We start from the raw sequence: 13,159 nt of genomic DNA, 5'->3' as shown, positions 1-13,159 counted from the left end.
GATAAATGCGGAGAATATTACGGAGAAATTAAGTAGTAATAAGACTATTATTATTAAGAATACGGCTTAGCTCTTTAAGATCTTATATCATATACTCTTTACGATTCTATATTAAATTATTACTTAGTAAGCGAAGAATACTACTATAACTTAATCTATTATTCTTACTATATTAATATAATATATTACTATAATAACGTTATAAGAGAAGAATCTACTATTATAGTTAATTAGATCTCTATAGAAGAAATATCGAACGATATATATTTAGACGAATTAAAATCGTTCGATATTTATAGCTATTTTATTATTCGAAAGATTTTACTACGATAAAAGATATTATAGAATTTATATCACTAATTAATACGTTATCTTTATTTCTTTTCGATATTTCGATACTTCTTATTATAAGAATATAGTCTTTCTCTATTTTTTATAGATAATTATTACGAATTAATTCTTTATACTTAATATATCTTTCTAATTAAATCTTAGCGCGTCTCTCTTCGTATATATATATCTATATATAGATTAAAAACGTATAGTAAGCGATTAGAGTTCGATTTAACTTAGAGCTAAGACTAAAATTCGATTTAACTTAGAAAATTCAACTCTATAAATTTAATTTATAGGTCTTTACTTATTTATAGATAATATTTTAATATCTAATTTTATTTTTTAGTCTAATTATTAGTCTAAAAATAAAATATAATATTAAATCTACGCTTTATATTTAAATATTAATATAGCGTTATTTAGAATTTACTTATAAATAAAGAGTCTTAATTTAAAATTAAGTTATATATTATATTATATAATAATATAAATTTCTATTATAAAATATTAATAAGACTATTAATTTTTAGATTTTTTATAATTATAATATATATTATATACTTAATTAGCTTATTTATTAAGATTAAAATAATATTATAAGTTTTATTAATATATAGATTAATCTATAATAAAATCTATTATTATAATATAAAATAAATTTATATTACTTAATAAGATTAATATTAGCTCGCTATACGACTTATAATAATAAATTTATACTCTTTAATAATTAAAATAAGTACGAATATACTCTATTATATCGTTTATTATATCTATCTAATAATATTTAAATTTAATATTCTCTTTAATACGCTTATAAATAAAGTATTTAATATTAAAATTATTATAATTTATATAAAGAATCTCTTTCTTTATAATAAGATTATTAGATATATAAACTATAAGACTATAACGTAATAATCTATTCTTACTAACTTCTTATTTCGAAAGCTTATTCTATTTAATAGCGTATTTTTAACGCTATTTCTTATTTATAATAAAAGCGTTTTTATATTATAATTTAAGTAATTATATTATTATTAATTCTTATAATTTTAAATAGAATAAAATCTTTTTAACTTTAAAATCTAATAAATTAGAAATTAAGACGATATTATAGTATTTAAAATATATATTTATCTATTAAATACTCTCTTATTTAAGTTAATAACTTAGATATCTATAATAATAATATTATCTAATTACTTTATTAACGCTATAAATTTAATTATAATAAATATACTATTATATTTTTATAGATTAAATTAATATTTTTAATTATAAAGCTTATTTTATAGAATAAAAATAAAAATATTATTATTATTTTCGCTACTATTTAATTTAATAATATTAAATCTTCTTAATAATATATTTATAGAATTAAATTTTTTTTTATAATATTTAATTATAAAGTTAAATATAGCTAATTTTTTAATCTAGCGAATTTACTTTATATTAAACTCTTTTATTATTATAAATTAATATAAATTATTATAATCTAAGATTATATAAATAAAATACTTACTATCTTATAAATAATATCTTTAATTCTTAAAGTCTAATATAATTATATAAAGCTTTTTATTATATATATTTTAATAAAACTTAATACTTTTAAATTTATAATTAAAAAATATAATAGAGTATTATTATTTATTCTCGCTTAGTTAACTAAGTATATTATCTATATCTATATTAAAAGTATTAATCTTTATAATAAATAATACTTTTTAATTATAATATTCTAATATAAATATAATAATAAATACTTACTTAAATATTTTAAAAGTCTTATATACTTTTTTATTAAATACTAAGAGTAATCTAATCTTATCTTTCTTCGCTTTTTAAATTAGATTTATTAAAGATATAGCTATCTATAAAAAGCCTTATATAAATTATTAATAAAAGTCTATAAATTTTAAAAAGATTAAGATATTTTTAATAGATTTCGATTTTAATTATTTAATAATAGTTTTAATACGCGATAGCTTTATTTAAATATTACGCTAGTTTATTAAAAATCTTAAAAAAATAATCTTATTATAATTAAAAGTATATTTTAATAATTTTATATAGAGTCGATATTCTAATAATACGCGTAGTATTTTATATATATACTTCTAATATAACTCTTCTATTTCGAAATAGATTAATATATTATTTAAATATATTATATAGAAGATATTAATATATAATTTAAATACTTTATTTATATAAACTTAAAAGATTATAAAAGTATTTATAAAATTAAAAGATATTATTTAATACTTAAACTAGTTATAGCGAATTCGAAAAATAATTTTCTACTTATTTTTCTTTTATATTTATATTCTATAATATATATTATAAATATTAATTTTAATAAAGTATTTTATATATATAAAACTTTTTAAAGTCTTTAAGAGTAATAATAATAAATAATTATTTTTAAGAATTATTTTATTAAGTTTTTAATAATTAATATATAATTATAGCGAGTTATTTAATTTTTTAATAAATAGTATTAACGAGTTAATTTAACTAATTAAGAGTTAAATTTATTTTCTCTTAAATATAATATCTAAATAATCTTTAATCGCTATAAGTTTATTATATAATATATTATAAATTAAATTATTTCTAAATAGCTTTCTAGATAATAGATTAATAAAATATTTAATTTAATTATATATATTAAGATTATTAAATAACTCTTCTAAAAAGACTTTTAATAGATTTTTAAGTTATTTAAATATATATAAGTTATCTAGCTATATAATATTATATTATATAACTTTATTATAATTATTTTTATTATTTTTAAATAAAATCTAATATAGAAATATAATAAATACTTATTCTAGATTATATATAATTATTATATTAATTAATAATATAAATTACTCTATATTTATTATTACGATATTTATTTATATTCTATTATTTATAGAAAAATCGCGATAGATCTAAAACTATTTATATTAATAAATATTTAAATTAATATTATAAATTTAAGAAAAATTAAAAATAAGATTATATTCTTATATATTTACGATATATATCTTTAAGATTTACTCTTACTTTCTTTTTTAATTATTTATAAAATTAAAAATTAAATTATATTTCTTATATAAGAATATTTAATAATTATTAATAATATATATTATTATTAGCGCGTATTTAAATTTAGAAATTTATATCTCTTTAATAAAAGATTATAATATAAAGATTCTTTTACTATCGATATCTATTAGAATAATTATTTTATACTTTTTATTTAATATAATAATTTTATTTTTTAATAATAAAGAGCGAGATTATTATTTAATTAATAGTATATTTAATATTATAATAATAAGTATTAAACTTTATTTTTTCTCTTATTCGATCTATAATTATATACTTCGTTATCTATAATATAATTTAAATATTTAAAAAAAAACTTATAATATTCTAGCTATTTATAATTATAATATTATATCTTAATAAGAGATATCTTAAACTTAATATAAGAGTTATTACTTTTAAATTTAATTCGCTTAAACTTTTAATCTTACGACGTTATAAAAATAAACTCTTCTTTTAATCTTATTAACTCTTTATATATTATTCTTTAAATTTCGTATAATATTAATTACTATTTCTCTAATTACTTATCTTATTATTAAAGCGAGTCTTATCTAGAGTAGAAAGCTCTTTCATTTTTTATAGTTTTTACTTTATATTCTAATATTATTATAATAGTATAGTATAGATAATAAATTAAGTAGTCTTCTTTATAACTTCTAGAAAAATTTTCTCTATTACTCTATCTTATAGATCTTTTATATATTCTAGATTAATTATATAGTAATCTCGCTATAATTAAAGTATAGTAAAATAGTTATTAAAGCTAGCTATTAACTATATATCTCTTATAATTACTTTAATTAATTAATATTCTATATTATAAGATTTAATAATTAGATTATAAACTTAATTTAAATATTATCTCTTATATTTCTTCTAGATAAATTTCTTAATATCGTATAATATAATATTTTTAATATTTACTTAAATCTACTTCTTAGTATCTATTAAGAGAATAAAAGTCTAGCGAGTTTTTTCTTTATTTATATAAAAATCGATATAAGATATTAAGATAATAAAATTATTATAATTTTAAAGAAATATAATTATTAAGCTATAATTATTAAGATATTATATATTAGATATTTTAATAACGCTTATCTTTTTATAACTCGAATTATAATAATAATTATTACTATATTTATAACGATATTTTTATATATTCTATATTTTAATTAGCTTAAATTTTTTAATAATTAATTACTTCTTAATATTAAACTTTAAAAATTAATAGTATTAAATTTAAATTAAGTCTATAAAATAAGAGTCTTTATTTATAAATAAAGAATTATTAAATATAACGATTTAATAATTATTATTTTCGTCGATAATATTATTAAAATTCTTATCGATATTAAAATTAATATTATAATCGCTTAATTATATAGTAAATATATTTTAATAAGAGTTATCTATTAAATTAAAAATGTTATTAATTAATTATAATAGAATTAACTCGCGAGTTATTTATTATAATTAAATTAAATAACTTTATATAAATAAAGTTATTAAAATTATAAGATAGTAAGATCTCTTTTAATAAAACTACGTAATAATTATATAATTATAAAATTTAAATATATAATTAATAGAATAAATAAATTAATTACTAGATAAATTAATAATTAAAAAAAAAGAAAAAAAAAGAGAACTTATAAATATTTAAGACTTTATTAAATATATTAAATACTCGCTCTAGCTACGTAGCTTATAGTTTAATAAGTAATATAAGCGAGCCTATTAATTCGCTTCGAGTACTTTCACCCTTATAATTAGATACGCTGGCGTATAGAGGGATCCTTTCTAAATAGTAACATCGCGTTCGAAGTAAGAGCTGGCGATATAACTATTACACGCCTAAGTTAAAAATAAAATATTAGAAAAAGCGTATATACTCACTAGCTTCGATATTACGAATATTTAACTAAGATAGTAGACGATAATAACTATTGCAAGAGTAACAAGTACATTCTCTACAATTTTCTATAAATAACGCTAATAAAAAGTCGGAGGCGGAGCTAAATCAGCTTTGCCAAGCATTCTTATTTAATTTGCAATTCATAAATTCATTAGGTTTTTATTTGCCGTGTTCTTCCGACATCGCCTCGACTTGCTTTTTCAACGCACGATGAATTCACGTTCGCGTATGTTGATATTGTTTCAAAATTGAGTCTTAGAACTCATGGCAATACTCTGATCCTCTCTGCTTTGTCTTGCCTTCCCAAAGGTTTAGAAGAAAACAACAAAGATGTCGTGTTCTTTGGCCAATTCTGAAAAGTTCCCTCTACTATTTAAAGAAGCCGTCACGTCAGCAACTACTTCCGAACGTGACGTTCTTGTACTCGACGCCGAGCACACAGTATCCGATAAGCGTCGAGAGGCAACAAATTTAGCCCTTTGTTGCCTCGGCGTTTATCGTATACCTCTGCTTTGCAGGATGACGCAACTAATGCCGATCCCTTGCTGCAATGTAACGTCGCGCTGACCCCCGAGAATGAGCGATTGTGTTTCGTCGTAGGATACCTCTAGAGATCCTTCAGCTCGGATGAAGCAGTTTCGGAGGCCGCAGGATGGTGGCGCAGTGCAGCTTGCATGTAAGCTACCAGATAGCGCTAAAAAGGCGCAATGGTCTTTTTCTTCCAGGCGCAGCTTGCTACCACGCATGCCAGATTGCTGCCCTGCTATCTTAGCAGCACTGTCCTACGTCTTCATGCATATTCTTATGAGGCATCCGAGCCACTTCCTCCTGGAACTTGATTTTCCTTCTCTTTTGTGCACTGTATTTTCATCTGGTTCTCGCCATGGTTCTGTATCTGAAGAAACTGTTCATCATCTTCTTGGTCCGAAGATTGTGCTCGGGTCAATCAACGTCAGGTGGGTGTCGATCAGCGTAATGAAACTCTCGACTGCTCATTTTGTCAAGGAGACTATTGCAGTACTTGTAGTGCAGCACCAACATGCACAGGCTACAATGTGAACGCAGATGTGGTTACCTCGCGCGGCACTTCTTGGACTTATTTTAACCCCTATGAACCTGGAGTTGCGTAAGCATGAAACCCTGACACTGCTATATTGCGGCTAATAGATACAACGAGCAGCACTTCTTTTACTGACTATAACCCCGCATATGCGTAAGTGCGAAGCTCCGATTCCGTTATCTACAACTGAGATATACAATCACAGACAAGCATTCTTGCAAGCTTCTCTCATTTTTACAGCATACTCTGTCACCTCGACCTCATCAGTGACAGGGAACTGCCTTACATATACTAGCTCACCGGTCCCATTGGTCGATGCACAAATTTTCCCCGTTCCCTTGACTGTTGAAACTGAGAACTACAGCAGCTTCGTGAATGACGCATACTCCTCTTTCTATGCCACATTAGGTTACAAGGGATGTATTGCTGCCTTGACGCCAGGTCAATCATTACCAACATACCAAGGAATGTTCATAACATCAACCTCAGCGACGACACTCATCTCGGCAACTGCGGCAGAGACCTCAGCAACTACATTACCGTCGGTGACGTCGGCGAAGACCGCAGTACTCTCGCAACATGTCCACTCTACGCAAATCATCATCCTCTCTATTGTAGTGCCAAGTGCTGGACTGATAATACTCCTCCTTTACTTCATCTTCATCCGTCGATACCGGAAGAAGCGAAGCCTGGCAGCGTCCACGAACCATCCAGCAATGACATCGAATGTGCAACTTTACCTGGACCAGAAAGCGGAACTAGAAGATGAAGAACGAAGAAAACACGAACTAGATGCAGGAGGAAATACGTATGAGATGGAAGGAAAAGACTGCATATTCGAGATGCCAGGCGCCGGAAACACAGAAACGAGGTCAGCATCGTGTGACAAGGTACACGAGTTGAGAGGCGCGGAACATTCGAGAGAACTCGAAGTCCTCGGTAAAGTTGAGGCCGCAAGTGGGAGCCCGAGGTGATTATGTACGAAGTCATCAAGGGGGATCGCGTTTGCAGCACCGCGAGTATTAGGTATGTGGGATCTCAGCCCTTTTTCAGTTAGTACAACATACGAGCTGGAGCTACGCTCGCCTTTTCATTCTTTGATCGCAGACACGGGACGCGTTCACACGTAAAAAGTTTGACGACTTCTCTGGAGTGGTCTGTCGCGCAGAGAGCCGGAGACATCGATTGAAGGCGGGAGAAAAGTGGAAAACAATGATCGTGTAACGGAGATGCCAGAGGAGAGGGGATCAGGGATGCGATATTTGCCCGTGGGACACGAGTTGAATGGCAATGACCGTTTGAAGGAAATGTGAGTGCCTTCGTGCTGCTTCAGCCGTCGATGATCTTCCTGCAACCGACGTCTAATAAGAATGAGGCAGGGCAACACAAATTCGAACTCTAATAGGACTATCCTAAAACTGGCAAGAATATGGATGGTACCGTTCCTCTATGACGCATTCTTATGTCTTAAACTGCGTTTCGGATCATCGACACCAATCGCGTGCTCGTCCGCGCCGTGCGCATAATGCACGCCTGCAGATTCAAGCGAGCCAACGATACTCGCTTATAGACCTCCATGCCGTGACACCAAGTGGGGTTAAAAGCAGGGCGCACACTGCAACAAAATGTTGGCACAGGGAAAGGTAGTCAGCAAGCCATGCGATTGGAATCAACTTAAACCGGAGGCACTAGCTCTCGCAAGCACATCCCCTTTCGTCAATAGCAACCGACTTATTCACTAGCGCTACTACCCATCATGCTTGGTATGGGAAAAACCATTTTTGCCGCAACGGTCTTCTCTCCACATATACCTTACAGAGTCACAGAATGGCTCGGTAGACTGGAGGAAAGAATCTGTTGGGCATGGTCTTAAGACCATTCGGATTTCTCGATGTATTGGAAGATGACCCTACTGATCGCTTGTGTCATCCCGGGCTTGGGCTTTTGCTTTGGTCGGTCGGTATCAGCTCTGGGAGCCGGTAAGCTTTGACCACAATATTTGCATTATCAACATGGGCGCAATCCAACTTTTCTATGACAGTGAATCCAAATTCTACAACTCCCACGAGCATTTCGTCATTGAAATCGTTCGGTGCAGCTCCAACAGCACTACCAGCGTCACAAGCGACACCCCTAAGCGAGGCGGATGGTCAATCGGCAGCAGCCTCATCCGTGAGGGCATCGGCGTCCATAAGCTTATCATCCGCAGCATTGTCACAACTAGCCGCAGCAGCATCGTCACAAGCAATAGCAGCCGCGTCAAGCTTCACCAATTCTGGCTCCGAAGTGGGCATCTTTGCTCAGGTCATCATAGCCATTGGTGTCCTTCCAATCGAAGTACTTATCGTGACAATTGTGCTTGGAATCCATAGGCTTATGCATCGAAAGCCATCACGACCTCTCCGGACTAGGGTCGATATCACGAAACCAAAACGCGACTCACTACCTTACCTCCAGCCAAAGGCAGAGCTGGAAGATGAGCAGAGAAGAAGGCATGAGTTACATGGCGAGCACCTCGTACATGAATTGGATGGTAAGGATGAGATCTATCAGATGCCTGACGAGACGGATAGTCTGGTCCTGCCTTTGCAGGGAAGACCAGGCATACATGAGATGCCAGAGGGGAGTCATGTGAGCTGGGAGATGCCTCTTCAAGGAAGGCATAAGGTGATGGGTTGTGAGAATGCTCAAGAACTCGAGTCTCCAGCCCAGAAGAGAAACGAGTCCATCAGAGTGGAACGTCCGCAAGAGCTTGAGTCTCCGGTACGGTCAAGGAATGAGCCCATGGTGTTAGAGTCCGCTCAACAGCTTGGCTCTCCAGTAGGAGCAAAGAACAAAGTGGAAGACGCTCAGGGTCTTGCCGCTCCGGTTGAAGATCCCGTTACAGACTCTACGCATGTCAACCCAAGTCGAAGCCATTTCATGTTGAGGCAGCAACAAATGTTAGACATCGATGCTGTAACGGTAACAGCTCAGAACGACGCCAGTGAAGCATGATATAACTTGGATATGCCACTTCAATAAGAGAGAAGAAGTTGTGTGAAAAAATTTCGGAATATTGAGAGGAGATATGAGCTTCTGGTTAACGATCTACTCAAGTATCTATGTTTCATTCGGCGCGATTTTCTTTTCACGATTCTATACCAATCTGCACCACCGTTAGCAATACATGGATTTTGAAAGCTTGCGGACCGGTGTTTTCGTGTTCATAGTGTTTCGTTCTAAGATGTCAAGTGCTTCTCTCCCAAACAGGAGTCTTCGACACCCAGAGAATTCAGGACCCAATTCTCGAAACACTCGACTGTTGGACAGGCTTGTGGCGTCATAGGCACCAATAACGGCCGTTCATGCAAGATATGATGCGTGGGATCACCTTCGCAGACGCTTCCAACGAGCTCCTGATCTAGGATCTGGGCTCTAACGTTCGCTGAGTTGATGGAGTCTCTTCGATGTGCACTCGAAACCTCATGTTGCTTCCGAAATTTCACCCCCTGTCGCTCGGAGACGGCGTCGGGTGACCTTGTTCCGCGACACAGAGGCATTCGGACACTGCTTTCTCGAGCTAATCAGAGTCCGAGGCGTCGGCACCGCGCACTTGGTATTGAGATGGTCCTTGTGAAGCTAATCCAAGGACATGGTTTCCGTCCTGAGAATGATGTTTAAGGGGAACTGGGTTTGGGCAACATTCCAGATGCCTTAGAGAGTACAAGAGTGCTCATGAGGAGGCGCAGAAAGCTTGACTGTATGTGGAGAGATGTCATGTAGAGGGGACGGACCGATCGGCACAAGTGAGCATCTGGAATTAGGAGCTAGTCTGCATCTTTATTTGGTGCTTATATTTAGGCTATAGATGTCGCAGTTGGCAGTGGGTCGTCTTTTGAATGTAGTTGGACGTCGGTACTCGCATGTAGAGCCGATCTTGATTCATCCAAATGATGCAATAGGCAAGACGAATCTTCTTCCCAGCCACCACTTAGGCCGCGTAAGAACTGGATGGTTTCAGAGGCAGCCCAGCTTCTTTGCAGGCTCCATCCATCATCTCCATCTGCCTGATAGAATCCTCACCATCGATCCATACTCCGGAACCGTGTCTCCCTTGCACCCGGGTCACAAACTGCTCGAGTTGATGCCGGTACGTGCTCCAGGAAGCATCACCAAAATTGCTTGAAATATGTGTTTTTTGTCCACTGTTTTTCAACACGACTACCTTTCGTATGCTGAAGAGTATGATCTTCTATAATGTCAATTCGATGCCATATCGATGCGAGAAGGGCGTCCCAAATAATGACAATTTTCGTAGTAATCGTCTCCATCTCTTCCAATGTTGGATATCGGATAGTCTTTTCACGATCTTTGACTGAGCACATAGGAGCCTTGATTGACGGCAGACCGCTCGTTAGCCAAGGAGGAAATGGCCTCCTGTTGCGGCAAAATCTGAGACAATGTTCCCAATGCCGCCATTTGGGAATATCCAGCTGGCACCGAACGCCTGGTCAGTGTTCTGATCTAATCCGTTCGGCATACGTCTCACACTAACTGCGAGGCACTCGACAGGCTCAGTGCCCAAGACTTGCCGTGGCATTTGCACGTTGTAGGACCCAGAATCCATCAAGGGGCTAATTACCGAATCATACCCCTACACCAAAATTTGGGGTATGATTCGGTAAGGATTCATAGTCTCGGGGTATGAATTAGTAATTAGCCCATCCATCAAGCAACCCCCAGATAGATCATATTGGAACATCGCTGGGCATAAGACCCTTGGGAAGGTGGTGTGTAGATGTCGCTTCAACGATTTTGACGAGTCTATAAAGGAGAGAAATTTCTGCCACGCAGGACGGAATCGGATGTGGACGGCGTCCAATGAGATTACCGCTTGCAGAGAAGATTTTCCACCTTTCGCTACAAGCGGATTCCGGAGAAGACTACGCGCCTCTGAAGGGTTAGATCCCGAAGGCTTTTCGAGTGAAACATGTTTCCCAGCCTTGAGTGCTTCCATAGCAGAGAACCTAGAATACACAGCTTGCAAGAGCTCAGGGGCGAAGAGCATTCGGAAGAGCTAGAAGTTCCGCAGCGGTATAGTTGAACGGAAGGATGCTGCGAGCCTTCATGAAATTTCCCTGTGTCTTATATGTTCTTCGCAGAACCACCTCCCTTCATGGCCCGCGCCGTACCGGAGCCTTCTGCTCCTTGCGGCGCAGCCATGCATAACCAAATAGCACATGAAACCAAACAGCACATGAAACCAAACGATATCCGGATAAGATTTTACATCGATGAACCCAGTTACAGATTTGGCACAATGAAGGCACAGTGCAGCTAAATCTATGCGCTTGGAGGATTTCGCAGTCTATTCACTTCTATAACATCTGAGCCCCGACATTTTGCTCTGGAAGCAGCGTCGCAGGCGCAGTGCATGCGTTGAGTGCAGATCAGTAGAGTAAAGTGCTTAGATGTCCCGCTGTTTTCTACCCATTTATGCTTCTTTTCCAAAAATCCCAGCTAGTCTTCGTAAGTGTTCGCAATTGTTCTGTCTAGCATGTGTAAGTAATGCTCTGTTCCGTTTGAATCGTGCTTGGCGTGGTCTATATCACAGGTTCGTTCGGACTATGCACAAGCTAATAGCCGATGTATGTCGCAGTCGCCTCGCGTAGCCGTCTATCCTAATTGAGACTAACCTTGGATCAGCATGAACAGCACCCCTACCTTCGGACTATGCGGTGGGTGTATAATAGAGCCAATGTACCCTGATTGTGCTTACTCGAACGGCAACACCATTGTCCAAGGACCTCCTGATCACCCTCCTATCTCCTTTGAGGGCTTTGGCGCTGGGTAAGCGTCACTTGCACCCCCAAGTTAATCTATTTCAACTGATCTGCTTGTGCAGTACGCCGTTTACTACGATTGGGTATGATTTCGTAGGATATACGTCTTTCTCTGCATATTCGAACGACACAGGGTGCACAACGAGCTCAACCGAAATCCGTTTATCGAAGACCTTCTTCGTCCCCACACCCTCTGGTCTTGACTGGAATTATTGGCTGTCGGCGGCGGAAACATCATTCGTCTCTAACCTAGACTTTCCGTCGTGTTCCATGAAAGTGCCACCCGTTGTAATTCAACTCGGCGCTGCGCCAATCCCGGTCTTCCAGACATTAAATTCATCGCACACACTATCTTTGTCATCTTTCCCACGATCAGCAGTACCGTTTCGACCTACGGCTACGCCGTCTTCATCGTCATCTTCGCGGTCGGCGTTACCATCGCAGCCTCTAGCTACAACGGCAACCTTACCACCGTCGCAACATACACAGAGTTCGTCTGTAAGCACGCGAGAGATGAGTAAACTTGTCGTCGGCCTCGCCGTTGGAATCGCCGTCCTGGTCCTACTCGTCCCGATAGGTCTGGCTTTGTTTTGTACCATTCGGAGACGGCGGCGAAGGAAAGACAAAGTTGCCACAGTACATCAAGGCGTTGATAGGACGGGCGGCGAAGGGGAAAGTCCTCAATCGTGTTTTCAGCAGAATGTGGAATTTGTTGATGAGCAACGGAGACATGAGATGGAAACCATAGAAATCAGGTACGAGTTGCAAGGGGAGGATGACATACATTAGATGCCGGTAGAAGAAAGAGGAAGACTTTCTCGCGGACGGGAGCTACGAGGTGAGGATCATTCGAAATTAGTTGATCACAGAGTTTTGGGACTGTCGCTTTTCGAAGGTATTGAAATTTTC

General features: G+C 34.5%; 3 protein-coding genes across 3 annotated transcripts; all 3 read left to right on the top strand.

The window, feature by feature from the left end:
* Nucleotides 1-6,248: 6,248 nt before the first annotated feature.
* On the top strand, nt 6,249-7,399 carry HO133_003950 (uncharacterized protein; the record flags this gene model as incomplete). The annotated part of the gene is made up of 4 exons (XM_037294871.1): nt 6,249-6,321; nt 6,371-6,491; nt 6,546-6,578; nt 6,631-7,399. 4 exons carry the CDS (start codon nt 6,249-6,251, stop codon nt 7,397-7,399), a joined length of 996 nt encoding a protein of 331 aa, XP_037148918.1.
* Nucleotides 7,400-7,654: 255 nt separating this feature from the next.
* On the top strand, nt 7,655-9,422 carry HO133_003949 (uncharacterized protein; the record flags this gene model as incomplete). The annotated part of the gene is made up of 4 exons (XM_037294870.1): nt 7,655-7,734; nt 8,393-8,404; nt 8,467-8,597; nt 8,635-9,422. The coding sequence occupies 4 exons, from the start codon at nt 7,655-7,657 to the stop codon at nt 9,420-9,422; spliced, it is 1,011 nt and encodes a 336-aa protein (XP_037148917.1).
* A 2,743-nt stretch (nt 9,423-12,165) lies between these two features.
* On the top strand, nt 12,166-12,771 carry HO133_003948 (uncharacterized protein; the record flags this gene model as incomplete). The annotated part of the gene is made up of 4 exons (XM_037294869.1): nt 12,166-12,257; nt 12,313-12,333; nt 12,384-12,430; nt 12,578-12,771. 4 exons carry the CDS (start codon nt 12,166-12,168, stop codon nt 12,769-12,771), a joined length of 354 nt encoding a protein of 117 aa, XP_037148916.1.
* Between the last annotated feature and the right edge of the window lie 388 nt (nt 12,772-13,159).

The sequence above is a fragment of the Letharia lupina genome, assembly GCF_014066315.1.
Source record: "Letharia lupina isolate WasteWater1 chromosome Unknown contig_19, whole genome shotgun sequence".
NCBI lineage: Eukaryota > Fungi > Ascomycota > Lecanoromycetes > Lecanorales > Parmeliaceae > Letharia > Letharia lupina.
Note: the sequence above shows the minus strand (reverse complement) of the source record. Positions and strands in the feature narration are given on the sequence as shown.